The 20,252-nt window shown below is 50.1% G+C and overlaps 1 protein-coding gene across 2 annotated transcripts in view; it reads right to left on the bottom strand.

Moving 5' to 3' along the window:
- Window positions 1–20,252, bottom strand: part of LOC118093583 (solute carrier family 12 member 9) — an 88,047-nt gene that overhangs the window by 36,492 nt on the left and 31,303 nt on the right. For both annotated transcript variants that reach the window (XM_035132993.2, XM_035132991.2), the window contains 3 exons: window positions 19,715–19,872; window positions 17,168–17,250; window positions 4,489–4,613 (listed from right to left, as the gene is read on the bottom strand). In XM_035132993.2, coding sequence (XP_034988884.1) covers window positions 4,489–4,613; window positions 17,168–17,250; window positions 19,715–19,872 — 366 coding nt within the window. The remainder of the gene's footprint in view (window positions 1–4,488; window positions 4,614–17,167; window positions 17,251–19,714; window positions 19,873–20,252) is intronic.

Below are 20,252 nucleotides of genomic sequence, written 5' to 3' on the forward strand. Positions count from 1 at the left end.
TGTTTTACTCGCTATGCTTTTAGCTGCCTCGGGTGGTTCCATTTTTAGAACTGGAAAGGCAAGTGATCTTCTAAATAAAACAGACAATGGCCCCCACCACCCACCCAGATTTCAAACCCTCCCCCACCTCTAAACAAAAGAAAGAAAGAAAGAAAGAAAAGAAAGAAAAGAAAGAAAGAAAGAAAGAAAGAAAGAAAGAAAGAAAGAAAGAAAGAAAGAAAGAAAGAAAGGACACCAGGCGAGTTTTAGTGAAATTGTCCAGGAGGCTTACTAGCATCTGATCCAGATATTGCAATCAATTCACACGCTTTACAGAGATAATAAAAACTTCTCCATTAAACTTAAAAGCCCACGTCTTTCTGAAACGGAGAGGTGTTAACGCCGTCTAGGATGCGAGCACGCCTTCAGAGTTTAAATAATTATGGGCGCACGCGGAAATTAATTATTAATATTGGCCGGGCGCCTTCGCCGTTTCCATCGCCTGAGAATAAAACTTCCCTGCTAAGTCAGGTCTAAGGGCCCTACCGTTGGGGAGAGGGAGGCATCTGCCTCGGGCGGCAAATGATGGGAGGTGGAGAGCAGGAGTGTGGGGTTAGACAGCAGAACTGTGTGTGTCACCCGCCCTGGCCTTGGGTGCACGGTGGGGGCTGCCCCATTGTCGATGATGCAATCAGATTCAATTGCCAGTCTAGCAGCCTTGTGGAGATGGACTTGGCAGGGGGTGCCATGCTGCCCTTTGCCCCGGGAGCAAAATGACCTGGGTTGGCCCAGGCCGGGCCTCAGCCAAATGAGGCACCCATTGGGCACTCCCTTTCTGTTACCCCACAAACTTCCGTCTCCCATATCCCAGAGGAGAGAGAAAACTCAGGAGAAGGAGGAGGAGGAGGAGAGGAAAAGGTCTTGCCTAATTTATGCTCTTGACAGCAGTTAATTTCAGTGTATGACCCTCACTGCCCTCCGACGGTTATTGGCTACCATAAAAAAGCAAGGGGGCGGGCGGGAGAGACAGAGAGTCTGCGCATGGGTGCAAGGGCCCTCTGAACAATGAACGCTTCACCCTCAATGAGAATAACCCAGGGACTGTAGCTTGAGGAAAGGGCCACAGTTCACACAAAAGGACTCATTTTCAACTCTTGGCATCCCCGGGCAAGGCCAGGAGAGACCCAGGTCGAAACCCTGGAATCACAGAATCATAGAAGTCAAAGGGAACCCAAGGGTCATCTAGTCCAACCCGCAGGCACTGCCAGTCAGTGTTGACAATACTGAGCTAGATGGACCACTGGACCAACAGCTTGTTAGCTTCCTATAGTCTTCAAATATCTCAAGGGTTGTCACATGGAAGACAAGGCAAGCTTGTTTTCTCCTGCTCTTGAGGCAGGGAGCCAAACCAACGGGTTCAAATGAGAAGAAAGGAGATTCTGACTAAACATCAGGAATAACTTTCCAACATTCCAACAAAGGTACAGTCCTCAATGTTTTCTTTCATGCTTCCAGGTCTCCGCATAATAATAATAATAATAATAATAATAATAATAATAATAATAATACTCCAAGGAAGGAGTTGGGTTGCTGGCGGCACTGGTGCTGGCCAATAGGTGCCTTCCACAGTTGGCGTTTACCCCCACTTCAAACTGGAACTTTCTGAAAAAACCTGCAGGAACCACTTTGCAAAGTTCATACCGGAAACCAACAAGGCACCTTTGCATCAAATTCCTTTCAAGGCACTTTGAACCCTTCAAAACATTGCTCATCTTGGTTTTCCCAGTGTGGTGTAGTGGTTAAGATTGCTGGGCGAGGATGTGGGAGACCAGGGTTCAAATCCCCACTCAGCCATGAACATCACTGGGTGACCCTGGGCTGCTCCCTGCCTCTTAACCTAACCCAGCTCGCTTGGTTGTTGTGGGGATTGAATGAGGACGACCATGTAGAACACCCTCAGCATCGTCGTGGAGGAAAAGTGAGAGACAGATGCAATAAACAGGACAGTAGAGTTGGAAGGGACCCCCGAGGGTCACCTAGCTGCTTCAATGCAGCAAATTAATCACAAATAAACAATGCAAGCTCTCGCCTGCACGCAGGGCTGCAGCTGAGTAAACCCTAGCTAAGAAAAGGAAAGGAAGAGGGACGCTGTTCCAGGAATGCCACTCCCCTCTGTCTCCTGCTCCCCTCGGTTTAATTATCACTAATGTAAACTGTGCTCCATAAAAACGGCTGGCACTCGGCCCCGAGAAGCCGAGCAGGACAAGTACCATAAATTCACTGCAAAGAGCAGAATGCAGTCTAGGTTCTCTGCTTTCTCTCTCTCTCTCTCTCTCGCCCCCCAGTCCCCCCCCCTCCCGGCAATCCTTCCCTTTTCCCCTTCTTGGCTAAAAACGGTATTTGCTCAAGGGCAAAAGCTTTTTAAACAGGATCATAAATGCTTATTACACGGGCGATGTGCTCGGCTTGATGGGATTAGCTAGGGGGAGAAATTGATCACCAGGCCCTAGGCTCTCCCCCCCCCCCACCGAGAGAAAGAGAGAGAGGAGGGACCACTGGAGGGAGGGAAGGAGGGGGGGAGAGAAGAGGTGATTTCCCTGAGCTGCTCACCAGCGGGTGGACTGGCTTTTCTGCAAGCAAGGAGAGGGAGAGAAAGTCGAGGGAGGGGGGAGTACCTCCTCCCCATCCATCTACCTGTGCCCCCCCATCCCCGCCAGCAGAATTGCAGGCAGCGCCTTGCACTCACCTTGCAACATGCAACAAGCAAATGCCACGGGTCCTTCAAAGCATGTATTCTACCTGCCCGGAAGACCCATATGAAGGGTGCAGGGAGGGTCAAGGGGAAGGCAGAGTTACAGGAGCAGAGGAGGAAGGCGTATGGAGAGTCAAAGAGGAGGCTGAGAGGGGTTCTGGGCACCACAATTTAAGGAGGGTGTTGAGAAGCTGGAAAGCGTGCAGAGGAGGGGGACAAAGATGATTGAGGGGCTGGAAACCACGCCTTATGAGGAACGGTTGAAGGAACTGGAAAAGAGCTGCAAAGGATTCTGGGACAAGGCTCTCTTTGACCCCAGAAAGCTGGAAACTGTCAGAAGAAGCAACAGAGCCTTTGCACCATAGTGCTGTTTTCCAAAAGGGCTGCCCTTCCCATATGAACTGACTGCGTGTGTGACAGAACTTCCTTCCCAGATCCCTCTAGGACAAACCTCCCGGTTTAAGAAGGCTTTTTACACAAGCAAACAATGGTAGTTCTGTTTAGAACCCCAGTTATTTTATTGGCTAGTGCATATGTTTGGTTTTACGACTGTGTTTAATGTTTGCACATGATTGCTATAGTACGTCTCTGCATTGATTTGTAGGCTGTTGTGAGAGCCCGTGAGCTGAGAAAAGAGGAGCAGAATTTTTTATACATCCTCCCTGCCCTCCCCAAGCAAGAATGCTCAAGTGTTGCTGGATCTCTCTTCCTCCAAACACCCTTCTCGAAATTGTTGCTCTACGAAGCAAGAATGGGGAATCTCAGGCTTAGGGTCTGAACGTGGCCCTCGATGAGTCTCTACCTGGCCCTCAGGACACTCCCCTGGCCGCACCCCTAACTTACCTCTGCTTCACACTCCCCTTGACTGTTTTTGCCAGGCTGAAATGTGTGATTGAATGTTGACAGTGCTTGCCAGGTACAGGGCAGTGAGGCATGCTTGTGCAGAAACTAGGTAAAATTTACATCTGCTGTCCTGCCCTCTTTTGCCTCTGGCCCCACCCACCACTGACATGTGATCTCCACCCCACCCCACCCCCAAAAAAATGTCCAGAAGGAAACATGGCGCCCAGGCTGAAAGAAGCTCCCCACCCCGACTCAAGCAGCTAGTCCTCACACTTCACAGACTTGTGTCCACCAGATTCTCACTCGCCCTCAGCCTAGGGGGCTCACTCATGGTTGGTTTTCACACAAGGTGAATGCAACAATATAACAATAATTTATTATTTCTACCCTGCCACTCTGGGAGGCTTCCAACATATATAAAAATAATAATAAAACACAAAAATTTAAAAGTTTCCCTATACAAGGCTGCTTGAGTAATTTCGTTGTTCCCGCAAGGGGACAATGACAATAAAGATATCTTATATTATCTTGCAGAGGTCTTCTAAAAGCCAAATTGTTGTTTATCTGTTTGACATCTGATGGGAGGGTGTTCCACACAGTAGGTGCCACCACCAAAAAGGCCCTCTGCCTGGTTCCCTGTAACCTCACTTCTCTCAGGGAGGGAGCCACCAGAAGGCCCTCGAAGGTGGACCTCATTGTCTGGGCTGAGCGATGGGGATGGAGACGCTCTTTCAGGAATACTGGGCCGAGGCTGTTTAGGGCTTTAAAGGTCACCATCAACATTTTGAATTGTGCTCGGAAATGTACTGGGAGCCAATGCAGGCCCTCTCAGGACCAGTGTAATATGATCCCGTCGACAAACCCCCCAGCCGGTTGAATCCCTCCCTGGTCCTACACGCAGGAGCCCCACGTACCTGAAGTTCGGAGCAGATGCCCATTCGAGTGCAAGGCAGGCCAAATCCACGGTGGCGTAGACCAGCAGGAAGAAGATGGTGACCACAGCGGCAATGGTGTTCAGCTTGCCAGAGAAGAGAACCAGCTGCGAGGGATGGAGAACAGAGAGGCGGTGAGAGACAGGCGATGGAAGACTGCAGACTCCAGCGGCACAAGTAAAATACAGGTGACGGGGGACTTTGCTTACTTAAAATCTTTATATACACCAGGTTCATGAATGGTTTTCTGCAGTGGCTCCCAAATTGGGTGGTATTTCCCCCTGGGTGGGGTGGGATTTCCGGGGGGGGGGGGGTAAGGGAGTTGCAAATGGTTATTAGACTCGGAATCAAGTCCATCCATTTTGTTGAATTAATTAAACTAAACAGTTTTAATTGGATTAATTCTTAATTGCTACTGTTTTATTGGGTTATTATCTTCCTTAGTGGGTCACGCAGACTGCTATTCTGCTATTTTTATAGGGAAGGGGGCAACTGAGTTTGTGGAACCAAGGGGTAGTTGGCTCAAAAAAGTTTGGGAGCCACCGTTCTGTAATAATTATTATTAGGAAGAACGTTCTGATGGTAAAAACTGTTTGACGGTGGAACAGACTCCCTCTCCTTCCTTGGTGGTTTTTAAGTGGACGTTGGATGGCCATTGGTCATGTATGATCTAGCTGAGATTCCTGCCTTGCAGGGGGTTGGGATAGATGACCGTCGGGGGTCCCTCCCAACTCTACAATTCTATGATTCCATAGTTAAGACATTGGACACAAAAGCAGCTAACTTGGGAAACAATTCAGCAGCCGAAACCTGCATGCAGACCCCCCTCCCTCCCATCAAGTCGCCCTACAGACAGCTACACAAAATATTTCATAGCATTTATTTTACCCCTTGCCTTTCTTCCAATAATGAACAGCTGTGACCGCATGGATCCCAATTCTAAACAGGTCCTTTCTGCCCTTATTTTGGCATTAATTTTTTTAAACAAAATTATTTTAAAAAACCCATTATCTACATGAAAATCCACATTTAAACATGCATTTTGTTTCATTCCTCTGCTTGTTCCAGGAACCCTCATAACCCCTGCAGGTGTTGGCTCCACTGCAGACTATTATTGGATTATTATTATTTAGTGGGATGCGGGTGGCGCTGTGGTCTAAACCACAGAGCCTAGGGCTTGCCGATCAGAAGGTTGGTGGTTCAAATCCCCGTGACGAGGTGAGCTCCTGTTGCAGGGTCCCAGCTCCTGCCAACCTACCAGTTTGAAAGCATGTCAAAGTGCAAGTAGATAAATAGGTACCACTCTGGTGGGAAGGTAAACAGTGTTTCTGTGCGCTGCTCTGGTTTCGCCGGAAGCGGTTTAGTCCTGCTGGCCACATGACACGGAAAAACTGTCTGCGGACAAACGCCAGCTCCGTCGACCTTTAAAGCGAGATGAGCGCCACAACCCCAGGGTCGTCGGCGACTGGACTTAATGGTCAGGGGTCCCTTCACCCTTACCTTATTAGTATTAGTATTAGTAGTATTTATATATTTCCTTATACCCGGGGGTCTCAGGGCGGTTCACAGAATAAAATCAAGATTATAAAACCACAAAATACCTAATAAAAATAAAAACAGCAACCCAATACCCCCCACCACCACAAAAACACACACACATTTTAAAAGGGCATAGGATGTAAATCGCATCAACCAAAAGCCTGGTTAAAGAGGAACGCTTTTGCCTGGCGCCTAAAGGTGTATAATGAAGGCGCCAGGTGAACTTCCCTGGGGAGAGCTTTCAACAGACGGGGAGCCACTGCAGAGAAGGCTCGCTCTTGTGTTGCCACCCTCCCTCCTCGCCTTCAGCTTCTGCCTGTGATTCTGAGCTTCTCTCAGCCACAGCCTCTTCCTGCTCACTAAACCCTGTGACCTCTTCAGCTTCCTCCTCCTCCTCCTCCTCCTCCTCCTCCTCCTCCTTCTCCTCCCAATCTTCTCCATCCTCTATGACCACTCAGTGTCATCCCACCACCAATCCCCGGGCTCTGAGTCTTCTGCCCTTTGGGGGGGGGTTCCCCAGCTGTCTCCTGCCACCATTCCTCTGCACCCAACCAGTCTGTGACACATATACAGTGGTAACTCGGTTTACAAACACAATTGGTTCCAGAAGTCTGTACTTAACCTGAAGCGTACTTAACCTGAAGCGAACTTTCCCATTGGAAGTAATGGAAAGTGGATTAATCTGTTCCAGATGGGTCCGTGGAGTACTCAACCTGAAGTGTACTTAACCCGAGGTATGAGTGTACAGTGGTACCTCTACTTACGAATTCAATGCGTTCCGAACACACATTTGTAAGTCGAAAAAAATTGTAAGTCGAATCCCATAGGAATGCATTGGGAGAAAAAATTCGTAAGTCGAAGCAACCCTATCTAAAAATTCGTAAGTAGAAAAAATCCTATCTAAACCGCATCCAAGATGGCGGACGGAGCTCCATTCGTAAGTAGAAACATCCGTAAGTAGAGTTATTCGTAAGTAGAGGTGCCACTGTAATTGGTTCCAGAAGTCCATACTTAACCTGAAGCGTACTTAACCTGAAGCGAACTTTCCCATTGAAAGTAATGGAAAGTGGATTAATCCGTTCCAGACAGGTCCACGGAGTACTTAAACGGAAAATACTCAAACCGAGGCATACTTAAACCAAGGTATGACTGTACATGTATGTCTGGCAGAGGCCATGGTCTGGCAGTTCTGGAGAGCCACTGCAAGTCCGTGTAGACAACACTGAGCAAAATGGACCAGGTGCCTGGCTTGGAATCAGGCAGCCTCCTAAGCAGGATATGGGAACGTGGATTTGACTCCCCCCCCCTCCAATGCTGTGGTCCAAAGCAGCTCAGCTCAGGAGGTACTTCACAGAGCCTATTTTAAGCAGCCCTGGGGGGAACATCAGGGGAAACTACCGCAGGATCTTCCAGCAGCAATTTAGCACTGAGCTACAGCTGGTGAAGAGCATTGTGCCCTATGGAGGGGGTGGGGGGTGGAGGGGACAAAAGCCCTTCCAGCAGAGCTCAAGGAGGAAAGAGGCAGTGAGCTGGCAGCGCAAATGTACCCTTAGTCATACCAAAGGAGGCTGCTGGAACATCAGGATGCTGGGACATGGGGAGAGGGAGGGAGGGAGAGAGAGAGAGAGAGAGAGAGAGAGAGAGAGAGAGAGAGAGAGAGAGAGAGGGGGGGGGGAGGGAGAGAACGTCTTGGTAACTGGCTACGATATTGCTCACTACATCCGTGAGCATGAAAAAGTTCCAGGAACAGAACAATTGGTGGGGTTTTTATGGGATGAGCGAGCGCTTGAGGTTGAAGGCGTCTTTGTGTAACGCATCTGATCGCTTTGCAAATAAACAGGCAGGGCTTCAGTGGAGGGAAGCAGGCAGGACCACAAGGCAAAAGATTCCCCTAGAGCAGGGGTGGCCAAACTTTTTTCAAAGAGGGCCAGATTTGATGAAGTGAACATGCGTGAGGGTCAACCAAAGCTGTTGACCTTTTTTAGGATTGAAGTTGCTGAGTTTTTTTTAAAAAAATTACTCCAAAGTTGTTGAGCTTTCCCGGGTTAGTCCCCCGAAATGGACTTCGGACATGCCTGCCCTAGAGACTGGCATCAGCCATCCCAGCAAGCTGCAGCAGTGGGAAATATGGGGAAAGTGGGGCTCATCTCCTCATGTCCCCGAACTGCTTCCATTACAGCCACTGATTATGTGAGCTACTCTTTAATATTAACAATCGGTGCCTGAGTTTGCTTTTTTCCCCTTCCCTCGCTGATGTGGTCCGAAGGAAAGCCGAGCAATGTGTTTGGCACCAGCTTGGCTGCACGAGTTGCTGGAAGGAGACATTCCCCTGCAACAGGATACCAGCTAGAACAGGGGGCGGCAAACTACGGCCCCCGGGGCCAGATCAGGCCCACCTGGGTCCTAAATCCGGCCCACGCCGCGAAGCCGGAACCCGCCGCGAAGCTGAGACTCCTGGCGATGGCGACGGGAGGAAGAGGCCGAGCGGCAGCGGCTCTGCCACTCAAACGCCACGCCTGGTTTACCTCAGCAGCATTTGATTGGCAGAGACGTCCTCATGCTGCGCTGAGGTAAACCAGGTGTGGCGTTTGGTTGGTAGAGCCACCACCACTCGGCCTCTTCCTCCTGCTGCTGCCGCTGCCCAGGTACTCCTGTGGACCAGAGAGCGGAGCGGACGAGCTCACTCTGCCTACCCACGAGAAGCAGAAGTAGCAGCGGCAGTGTTGGTGGTGGCGGCAGCCCCTGGGAAGGTAAACGCAGTGGTTGGGGCTGGGGGGTGGGGAGGAGGACTACTTGCCCCTCTCGCCTCTTCTTCCAGCTCCCGCAGTGCCGCTTCTCCGGCCTGCCACAATGTCTGAGGGACAGTGGACTGGCCTGCGACTGAAAATTCTGTCAACCCGAGCTAGAAAGTGCTCCGTTTACCAGCCCACAACAGGATCTCAGACGTCAACCGCCCAGAAAGGTCCCAGGGAGCTCCTGCCAGGATATTTTGAGTTGCACTCAGTGCTATGGGAAACAGCTGCAATATCAGTGGTGGAGCATCCTAGGGTCAATTCCTGGCAGCGTCTGGGTCCTAAAACCCTGGAAAGCTACTGCCAGTCAGTGCAGGCAGCACTGAGCTGGCTAGAACAGAGGTGTGACTGCATCAGGCAGCTCCCGTGTCCTCACAAATCAGTTCTCATCCCTAAAAGCCTCTCCCCAGCCTTGCTAGACGAGACGCTTTCAAACAGGGAATGCCAAGGATTCCGCATGTGCCCTCCCCACTAAGAGGTGGCCCCCTCCCTGCTGCCCTGGACTCCTACAGCCCCCCTCCCACTGGCAAGGAGTGCAGCCCACCTGCCATCATTGCTTGGCAGGGGTGGGGCGGGGTGGGGGGGAAGAGGCTGAGATTATGCAGACCATCTAAGCAATTGGGGATTTTCAGCTGGTTGCGAGTTAATAGTGTGCACCGAGCGGAGATCGTGCCTGGCCGCTATAATGGAGCCTCCCACTCCCGCCCCCATCCCCTGGCATTTGCCTTTGATTTATAATTCATTTAGCTGCTCATCAAGGTAAAAGAGCCACTGCTGAAAGGTAGCATGCCCCAGCCCTTAGTGGGGGGGGGGACACTGTGTGACAGCAGGGGGAGGGGGACCAAAGGGGAAGTGGGGGGTCCGAACAAGGCTAGGCCAGGGACACTATCTCTGCCTGTTAGGGGGACCTCGAAGAGGCTGTGGTATCACAGCTCCAAGAAAGGCCAAATAGTCTTTTTTTCAAGCGGGGGGGAGGAGGCTTAAGAAAAAACTGGTTGCTGGATCAGGCAAAGAACTAGCTGGTCTGAGAGGTGATAGGATATATATCAGAAGACCCATCACATGGAAGGTGGAGCAAGCTTGTTTTCTGGTGCTCTGGAGGGGAGGACCTGAACCAAAAGATTCAAATGACAAGAAAGGAGATTCTGAGTAAACATTAGGGAGAATATTCTGACAGTTAAGAGACAGCAGATTCTCTCTTTCCGAAAATTGAACAGATGACCTGAGGGTCATCTAGTCCAACCCCCTGCAAGGCAGGAATCTTCTTGCCCAACCCGGGGCTTGAACCCATGGCCCTCAGATTAAGAGCTTTGTGCTCTACCAACTGAGCCATCCTAGCGGTTTGGCTTGATTGGCCATGACAATTTACACCTCCCCTCTTCAGTCCTGGCACTAAAGATCACACATCAGCTCCCTGGCTTCTCTAGGGAAAAGGGTCTTGGGTAGCAGGGAATGAGGGGAGTTGTAGTCCAAAATGCCTGGAGACTCCCAGGATGATCTTGAGCCAGTTGCTCTCTCCCCTCTCTGCCTACCTCACAGGAAGTAATTTCCTACCTCTGCTGGAAGGATTTTTTTTATTTTGTTTCAACTACAGCAGACCAACACGGCTATCTACCTGTAACTACCTGGCAGGGTTATATTCACAATATTAAAGGGGAGACAATGACTGTCACCCTCAGCTCATTCGAACATGACATAAAAACTGCTAATCATAACAGCAATGATGAATAAACCAAAATATAGTGGTGTTCCCTCCCAAGATAGGGTTGGCTGTCAGCTCGCTCCCTTTTAAAGCTTTTGTTCATACCTTTTAAAATTTATATATAAAATCACCCAGTTGTTTTTCTTCTCTCCTAGCTGATTTTGTTGGTGGTAGGTTTTGTCAAATTGTTTTCAGTTTTATTGTCTTTTTAATTGCATGGTCTTTTTGTGTTTTCATGCAAGTGTGTACTGTTTCTTAGGACTGAAACAAGGCATACAAATGCTTTTATACAACGAAGTAGAGGTGGGGAACTTGAAGTGTTGGGAAAGGTCCAGTAAAGGGCAGCGGGAATGATCAAGGGGACGGAGAGGCACCCCCCACCCCCAGTGAGGAAAGGTTCCAGACTTTGGGACTTCTTAGTTTAGAGATAAGGCAAACAACTTGTGAGAATGATAGGAGTTTATAAAATTATGCATGGAATACGGGGAAAGAGGATTGAGGAAATGCACAGTTGAACTATGGAACTTGCTTACAACGCAGGAAGCAGTGATGGCAATCAACGTGGATGGCTTTAAAAAAGTATTGGGCAAATTCATGGAGTCCCACTCGCTTCTGCCTTGCTCAGACCCAAGCTGGAATCCTGTGTCCTGCTCTGGGCACTGCAACCTTGAACATACATGCTCCAATATATGAAAGGATGTCATATGGAGGAGGGAGAAAGATTGTTTTATGCTGCTCCAGAGAAGTGGACACGGAGCAATGGATTCAAACTTCAAGAAAGAAGATTCCACCTAAACATTAGGAAGAACTTCCTGACAGTAAGAGCTGTTCGGCAGTGGAATCTGCTACCAAGGAGTGTGGTGGAGTCTCCTTCTTTGGAGGTCTTTAAGCAGAGGCTTGACAGGCATATGTCAAGAATGCTTTGATGGTGTTTCCTGCTTGGCAGGGGGTTGGACTGGATGGCCCTTGTGGTCTCTTCCAACTATGATTCTATGAACTTGGAAGGTGTGCAGAGGAGGGCAACCAAGATGATCAAGGGTCTGGAAAGCAAGCCTCACGAGGAACCGTTGAGAGAGCTGGCTATGTTTAGCCTGGAGAAGAGGAGACTGAGAGGAGATGTGACAGCCATCTTCAAATATCTCAAGGGTTGTCATATGGAGGATGGAGCACGCTTGCTTTCCACTCCTGACCCAAACCAATAGATTCAAGTGACAAGAAAGGAGATTCCGACTAAACAACAGGAATAACTTTCTGGTGATAAGAGCTGTTTGGCAGAGGAACGGTCTCCCTCGGGAGGTGGTGAGCTCCCCATTCCTTGGAGGTTTTTAAGCAGAGATGGATGGCCACTTGCCATTGATGCTTAAATTGAGATTCCTGCATTGCAGGGGGTTGGACTAGATGACCATTGGGTCCCTTCCAATTCTATGATTCTATGCCCAGACAGTTGATGCTTTTGAATTATGGTGCTGGAGGAGACTCTTGAGAGTCCCATGGACTGCAAGAAGATCAAGCCTATCCATTCTGAAGGAAATCAGCCCTGAGTGCTCACTGGAAGGACTCAGACCCTGAAGCTGAGGCTCCAATACTTTGGCCACCTCATGAGAAGAGAAGACTCCCTGGAAAAGACCCTGATGTTGGGAAAGATGGAGGGCACTAGGAGAAGGGGACGACAGGACGAGATGGTTGGACAGTGTTCTCGAAGCTACCAACATGAGTTTGGCCAAACTGCGGGAGGCAGTGGAAGACAGGAGTGCCTGGTGTGCTCTGGTTCATGGGGCCACGAAGAGTCGGACACGACTAAACGACAACAACATGCCAAGACAGTGTCCTCGCTCTCCTACCCAATTATGGGCCTGCAGGAAATAAGAACCTGGTTCTCAGGTGCCCAAAACGGCCTCCTCTGTGGGAAGGTCCCCTATCTGGAATCAACCTTTGCTGTGCTGTGCCACTGATCCCAGGGAGGGTGCAAGAACAGCACCAAATATATGGAGAAAAGATTAGGAAACAGGGCCCCAAAACGTCTGTTTTGGTTTCAAAAAATGGCACCTGGGCCTAAGAAGCTTGCAGATTCCTGAGTTGACAGTCATCGCTATCCTCCAGCTCGAAGAACGCCAGGCACCATTCAAGCTCCACCATGTAGCAAGCGCTGCCTCCCCCCCCCCCAAACAAAAAGTCTTTTGCGCAGCAAACGATGCCGCATCTGTCGCCAGCCATTGAATCTGATCCATGGTGACTTCAATTGGGCTTGAAGCACCTAATGGCTCCCTCCCCTTTTGTGAGTGCACCGCAATGTTCTTTTCCGGCTAATGGGGCAATTTTTTTTGCATTACATGTATTTGTCCAATTTGGCGGAGCAGCGCACGCCTGTGCGGCCGAGGGAGCCGGGGAGGGGGGGGGGAAAGAGAGAGACGGCAGCTCTGGCAGATTAAGCTGATGGGAGTCTCCGGGGGGGGGGGGAGGAGGCTCGCTGCAATCCTTCTCTCGGAGGCGGAGTGGGGGCATCTCGCTTTGATAGGTTTGCACGAGGCGTCGGACCAATTGTTTAATGCACCTGGGACAGTTCCGACGGAGCCCTGAAAGGGATCTCATGTCCGGCGTGCGCCAACTCGCTTCATTGCCTCCTTCCACACCCCCTCCCTGGCCAAGCCCCCTTCCTCCCACCCCTCCCAGTTTCTCCCCCAGGCCTCCAACAGCTGCCCAAAGCTTGCCACGTTCCGGGGCAGAGGTGGCATGGGGCCTACAGCAGCCTCCCCCAAGCTGGCGCCCTCTGTCATGGCCAGGATCTGGAGCTGCGAGGCAAGGCTTGGAGAAGAGGCGTAGCTCAGCGGTAACATGTCTGGCTTGCATGCCGAAGGTCCCAAGTTCAATCCCCCAGTGGCGTCGCCAGGTGGGTCTGAGAATGCCCCTGGTTGGAGACTCCAAGAGTCGGCACAGGCAGTCCTGACAGTCGGCACAGGCAGTCCTGAGCTAAGTGGATTGGTGGTCCGGTTCAGGGTAAGAGGCTGCTTCCTGTGTTCCTCTCAGGGTCCCTGGTTCAGCTGACTGAAAGGATGGCTCAGTCGGTAGAGCATGAGACTCTTTAGAATCATAGAGTCATAGAATCATAGAGTTGGAAGAGACCACAAGGCCCATCCACTCCAACCCCCTGCCAAGCAGGAAACACCATCAAAGCATTCCTGACAGATGGCTGTCAAGCCTCTGCTTAAAGACCTCCAAAGAAGGAGACTCCACCACACTCCTTGGCACCAAATTCCACTGCCGAACAGCTCTTACTGTCAGGAAGTTCTTCCTAATGTTTAGGTGGAACCTTCTCTTCTCCAGGCTAAACATACCCAGCTCCCTAAGCAGTTCCTCATAAGGCATCGTTTCCAGGCCTTTGACCATTTTGGTTGCACAGTACTCCAGGTGAGGTCTGACCAGAGCAGAATACAGTGGTACTATTACTTCCCTTGATCTAGATGCTATACTCCTATTGATGCAGCACAGAATTGCATTGGCTTTTTTAGCTGCTGCATCACACTGCTGACTCATGTCAAGTTTGTGGTCTACCAAGACTCCTAGATCCTTTTCACATGTACTGCTCTCAAGCCAGGTGTCTCCCATCCTGTATTTGTGCCTTTCATTTTTTTTGTCCAAGTGTAGTACTTTACATTTCTCCTTATTAAAATTCATCTTGTTTGCTTTGGCCCAGTTGTCTAATCTGTTAAGGTCATTCTGAAGTGTGATCCTGTCCTCTGGGGTGTTAGCCACCCCTCCCAATTTGGTGTCATCTGCAAACTTGCTCAGGATGCCCTCAAGCCCATCATCCAAGTCATTGATAAAGATGTTGAACAAGACTGGGCCCAAGACAGAACCCTGTGGCACCCCACTAGTCACTACTCTCCAGGATGAGGAGGAGCCATTGATGAGCACCCTTTGGGTTCGGTCAGTAATCCAGCTACAAATCCACTGAATGGTAGCATTGTCTAGCCCACATTTTACCAGCTTCTTTACAAGAATATCATGGGGCACCTTGTCAAAGGCCTTGCTGAAATCAAGATAGGCTACATCCACAGCGTTCCCTTCATCTACCAGGCTTGTAATTCTGTCAAAACATGAGATCAGATTAGTCTGACATGACTTAATCCCAGGATTGTGGGTTCGAGACCCATGCTGGGCAAAAGAAACCTGGGGTCCCTTCCAACTCTACAGTTCTATGGTTCTACGGCTCAGAACCAGCCAGTACACATCTCATTATTTTCCCAGGTTGCTTCCCTCTCTGCCTAACTAAACCACAACATCGCTGAGACTTGGATTCACTATCTGGTAACATCTGACCCTGAAATCCGCTTCTCCCTTCACAGAAAGCCTATTTCATGCAGTGTTGCCTCTCTCCAACCCAGCCACAGCTGCAATTTTCCCATCTCAGAGGGGACTGGGATTCATTTCCTTCCCACCCCCCAGGGCTATCTTAGCGGCTCCCACCCTGCCCCTACTGCTATTTGTTGCAACAGCTTCCAAAGTTTCTAGTCCTCATGCTGAATCCTCCATGTGCCTCCTGTCACACCCGGTGGCACGAGATAGCCTCCTCAGCACACTCTTATTCATCAACATATTTTCCTCGCCTCTCCTTCAAGACTTGCTTCTTTGCTGGGGTTCAGATCAAAAAGAGAAAAGGTTCTGGGCTCAAACTGCTCTTAAGAGCAAGCCCAGCTGCCTAAACCTCGGTTGCGTTTGAGTGCACACTGGTTTTATGCAGCGACGGAGGAAATGCACTCTGCACATTCTCCAGCGGCATTATTCTTCCTGCATCCTAGAGCCGAGGCCTGTTCCCAATGAAGGCATCATCCCAGTAAGCCAATCCTAGGCCAGACTTGCCTGCGGCTCCAGGGACACCAGACTCGCTCCTTGCCCTTCCTCAGCTACACATTTGCTCAGATCCGCATCTCCTGTCTCGCCCGTCTAATGCATTTGTTCATCTGCACATTTAGAAAAAGAACCCTAACCAGCCTTTTGAAGAAAGTGCCCCCCAAAGGCAGCTAATGACAACATAAAACAGATGCCGATAAGGAGGAAACCTAAGCATTATTTTACAGGAAAGGACACCATCACCATCTGAACCATAACGAAAAACGATCAGCAGGAAACAATGAACTTCAATGTAAGAACATAAGGCAAGCCCCCCCCCCCGGCCTGGATCAGGCCAATGGCCCATCTAGTCCAGCATCCTGATCTGGTACCTGTGGGAAGCACACAAGCAAGATCTGAGCACAACAGCCCTCCCCACCTCCTGTATTCAGAGTTTTTAATCTGTCCTGAATATTCCAACATTCAGCTTCACAAGTTCTAGTGTTGGGGGGGGGAGCTTTTCTCTATCCACTTAGAAGTTACCCGCTGCTTTGCAGGATATCTTTGGGAGAAGAAAAGGCTCAGGAGTAAACTCTACACAAATCCAGAGTGTGGGCAGTTGAATGGCGTCTTGTAGACCTCCCTCCAGCAACTCCTGCAGCCAAGCTGGTGCCAAACGTCTTGCTCTGGATCCCTATCAGTGAGGCTGAGAGGGGGGGGGTCTTGCTGTCTGGGCAGCCCAGGACCCCCATACACACAGCCCAGGCTCGCACCCAGGGGAGCGACACAGCGGTTTGACTTCACTCCCAGAGGCGCGCTCCATTGTCTCTCGATACAGATGGGTGCCTATGAATTGTTTCTGTTTTGAATAGTGCATGTGGAGAGGATCTCGGGGTCTTAGTGGACCACAAGCTTAACATGAGTCCACAGTGTGAGGCAGCAACAAGGAAAGCTAATGCTATTCTTGGCGGCATCAACAGAAGTCTAGTGTCCAGATCAAGGGAACTACTAGTATTGAGCTATTCTGCCTTGGTCAGACCACACCTGGAGTGCTGTGTCCAATTCTGGGCGCCACAATTTCAGAAAGATGTTGTCAAACTGGAACATCTGCAGGGGAGGGTGACCAAGATGATCAAGGGTCTGGGAACCAAGCCTTACAAGGAGCATTTGAGGGAGTGGGTATGTTTAGCCTGGAAAAGAGGAGACTGAGCCCCTATCCCGGTCTCTGTGTCCCTGGCTTCTTGGCCCTTTGGAGTCCCCATTGAGAAATCTACATTTCCCTTTGAGATCCAGTCTGCATTCTTCTGCAACTGCCGCCCAGGGCTTGAAGTTGCCCATCTTCAAGGGCCAGCAAGCAGACCCCGTCCTCCCTGTTTGAGAACAGTGTCTTTCTATATTAATTGATGGTTGCTGTGGGGCTTTTAATTCTCCAGACCTCAGTTTCGCAACATTGGTTCTAGTGCTGGGAGTTGTTTCATAGAACCATAGAATCGTAAAGTTGGAAGGGAACCCCGAGGGTCATCTAGTCCAACCCCCTGCAAGGCAAGAAGATCAGCTAAAGCATCCCTGGCAGGTGCTTCCTGCTGGCTTTTGTTCCGCTGCTCTATCGATCCCCGTTTTATTGGGACGGTGGTTTTTAATTCTGCATGTCGCCCAGAGAGCCATTGTTATTGGGTGGCTGGTCGATGGAATGAACACAAACCAAAGAGAAATCATCATGGTTAAAATAGCAGCATTGGGAGGAGGAGGAGGAGGAGGAGGAGGAGGAGGAGCAACAACAGGGCAACGGGAGCCAACTCACCTGTACCAGGATCCAGGAGAAGATCACAGCCATCCAGGGGTTTCCGTCACGGGAAGTCCGCTTCGCCGGCCCCAGCACTTTGCCTTCATTGCCAGAAGGGGAACGGATAAGAGAGAGGCGGCACAATACATTAGAACAAGGGTTTCTATAAAATTGGTGTTTATTAAAGAGAGACAGAGAGCAAGAGAGAGCAGGGAAAGTGACATCCCCAAACTTCGGCCCTCCAGATGTTTTGGGCTACAGTTCCCATCATCCCTGACCACTGGTCCTATTAGCTAGGGATCGTGGGAGTTGTAGGCCAAAACATCTGGAGGGCCGCAGTTTGGGGATTCCTGATCTAGAGCAGCAATGCGCAGAAGGCAGATCAGAATCTGCTGCTAGATCTCCGGTAATTTGCACTACAAGAGTTTCTGACTCCCAATTGTCTAATGCTAGCAACGATAGCATAACCACTCGCAATTAGATAAATAATAGTAATTGGGAGCAGGGAACAAGAGAGGGTTTTCTTTTAAAGAAATGCATGCATGAAAGTCCTTGTGAAGTTGATTCGGGCACTGATCTCCGATCCCTGGGATGAGCATGTGCTCAGAGGCACCCTGTTCCTTACACCTGCCTGCCTGAGCCACTTCTATTTGCACCTGGCTCCCTCTGGGGGTTCCAGCAGAAGGTAAAGTACAGGTAGATCCCACAAGGCTGGCGTCTGCCCGCCCCTAATGGAGAGGTGCACAGGTCCGCAGCAGAGTGTTGACGTCCGTTTTACTATATGTTAATTAAACGTTGAGGCTGAAATGTTCCATCAGTTAATTGGCTGGCTTAATGGATTAGGGAAATATCAACTAAAACACACCCCACCTGGATTAATCAGGGCCAAGCTATGTGCTTTTAAGTGCAGGGTTACTTCCGGGTTTGGCGGTTCGTGCATGCGCAGAAGCGTCGAATGACATTGTGCGCATGCGCAGAAGCACCGAATCGCGACCCACGCATGCACAGAAGCGTTGACGCAGGTTGCGTACTGCTCTGGATGCGAACAGGGCTCTGGAACAGATCCCGTTCGCATCCAGAGGTACCACTGTATAAGGCGACTTCCCATGTCCCCTGCCCTGCTAGCAGCTGTCTTCGAGGGTGGACTACGTCTCTGCCCAGGAGCAGAGCCCCGTCGACAGGCCCTGCCAGGCGAGGGCAAAGGCAAACCAACCTGATTGGCAGTTGCCCATGCAGCCCGCCAGGGAGGCAGAGGACTCCGAAAGGACGGCCAAGTGCTGGAACAAGGGAAGCACTGGAGAGAGCCAGGCAGGGAGGCAGACACATACCTGCCAAGTTGCTGTTGGAGAAATAAGGGACCGGCTGGAAGTAGCAAACCGGAAGTAGCGCTGCCGCCATTTTGGAACTGGGCGGAGCATGCTCAGAAGTGACTTTTGATGCTGCTTTGCCCAGTTCCAAAATGGCCACCGCGCCAGAAGTCGCACTGCAGCCATTTTGGAACTGTGCAGAGCAGCATCAAAAGTCGCTTCTGAGCATGCTCCGCCCAATTCCAAAATGGCCGCCGCACCAGAATAAACCGGGGGGAAACAAAAAAATCCGTTTTTTCAGCTAGGAACAGCTGGAAAAACAGGGATTTCCCGGGGAATACGGGAGATTTGGCAGCTATGGGCAGACAGAGCCAAGCAGGAGATAGAGGAGAGGGCGCAGAGGACTGCCCTGCAGAGCTAAGGATCTTCCAGACAGCAGAAACAGCTGCGTTCAGCAACAGCCCCCAAAGAGTATTAAGCCATGGAGTGTGTCTATGTGTGCATAGGGCAACTAAAAGACCAAAGGTGGTGGGTTAATTCCTGTTCTGCTTTGTATTTATGTATTGAAACATTGATTGGTTTTTTTTTCTTTTGCAATATCAAATTTATTCTATGTTTGTTGAATTGCTGGTTTTTGTCGTTTTTTTCAATCTACTGACATGCCCTTCATTTTGTGTATTTGTGCTTTCAGTGCTTTTGTCTTTTGATGTCTTGAACGATTGCTGTGAGCTGCTAGTGATTTGTAATTGTTTCACTGATTATTTGTTAATTAATCTAAACGATTTATGTTGCATTTGTGATGTTCTGTTCGGTTGTTGTTATTTACTGTTTGTGAGCCGTTTAGAAATTCGTGTGAATGAAACATGGCACAGAAATATAATCAATCAATGAATGGAAAAGCTTAGTAAACTCAGTCAATCAGAAACTGGTACCCTAGATCAGCCTCCCCGAACATGGTGCCCTCCATCTGGCTGTGGATGATGGGAATTGTAGTCCATAAGAGATCCAGGAAAGCTGGGGGACGCTGCCCCACACTGGGGCAGCCGGTTGCTGGGAACCACAAGAAGGCTCTCACGCTCAGAACCTGCTTGCTGGTTTCCCACAGACATCTGATTGGCTACTGTGAGAAAAGGATGCTGGACTACGTGGGTCATTCGCCTGATCCAAGATGGCTCCACTTACGTTCTTACGTTGGTCCATGCCTGCCTGCCAAGGAGAGAGGTTTCTAAGGCATCCCTGACTCAGAAGGTCAACTCACCAAAGAGGTCGTCCTTGGCCAAGGCGTAGAGGATTCGGGAGGCCCCAATCAGGTTGCTCATAGCGGCCGACAGAGTCGAGCAGTAGACGCCAATGATGACGAACGGAGGCCAGATGTTGATGTCCCTCAGGAAGCTGTAGTCCCGCTGCAGGAGGAGCCTGAGGGGTGAGAAGGTGGAGACTCATGAGAATGTAGCGGCTGCCTCATGGATCAGGCCCACAGCCCATCTGGCCCAGCACGCTGTTCACACAGCAGCCAACTAGATTCCCGTGGGGAACCCGCAAGCGGGATTTGGGAACAAGCAGGCAACTGAGGATACATCTTTTGACAACAGTTAATTCACATAATTGTAGGGGACCCGTGGGGTCATCTAGCTCAACCCCTGCAATTCAGGAATCACAGCTAAAGAATCCTTGGCAATTGGTCGATTGGTGTCTGTTCATGTATTTTTGTTGCAAACTGCCCAAGGCAGAATACAGCAGGACTCAGTCGGCTGAGCGTGAGACTCTTAAATTCGGGGTTGTGGGTTCGAGCCTCA

The sequence above is a fragment of the Zootoca vivipara genome, chromosome 5 (assembly GCF_963506605.1).
Source record: "Zootoca vivipara chromosome 5, rZooViv1.1, whole genome shotgun sequence".
In the NCBI taxonomy this organism is placed as follows: Eukaryota; Metazoa; Chordata; class Lepidosauria; order Squamata; family Lacertidae; genus Zootoca; species Zootoca vivipara.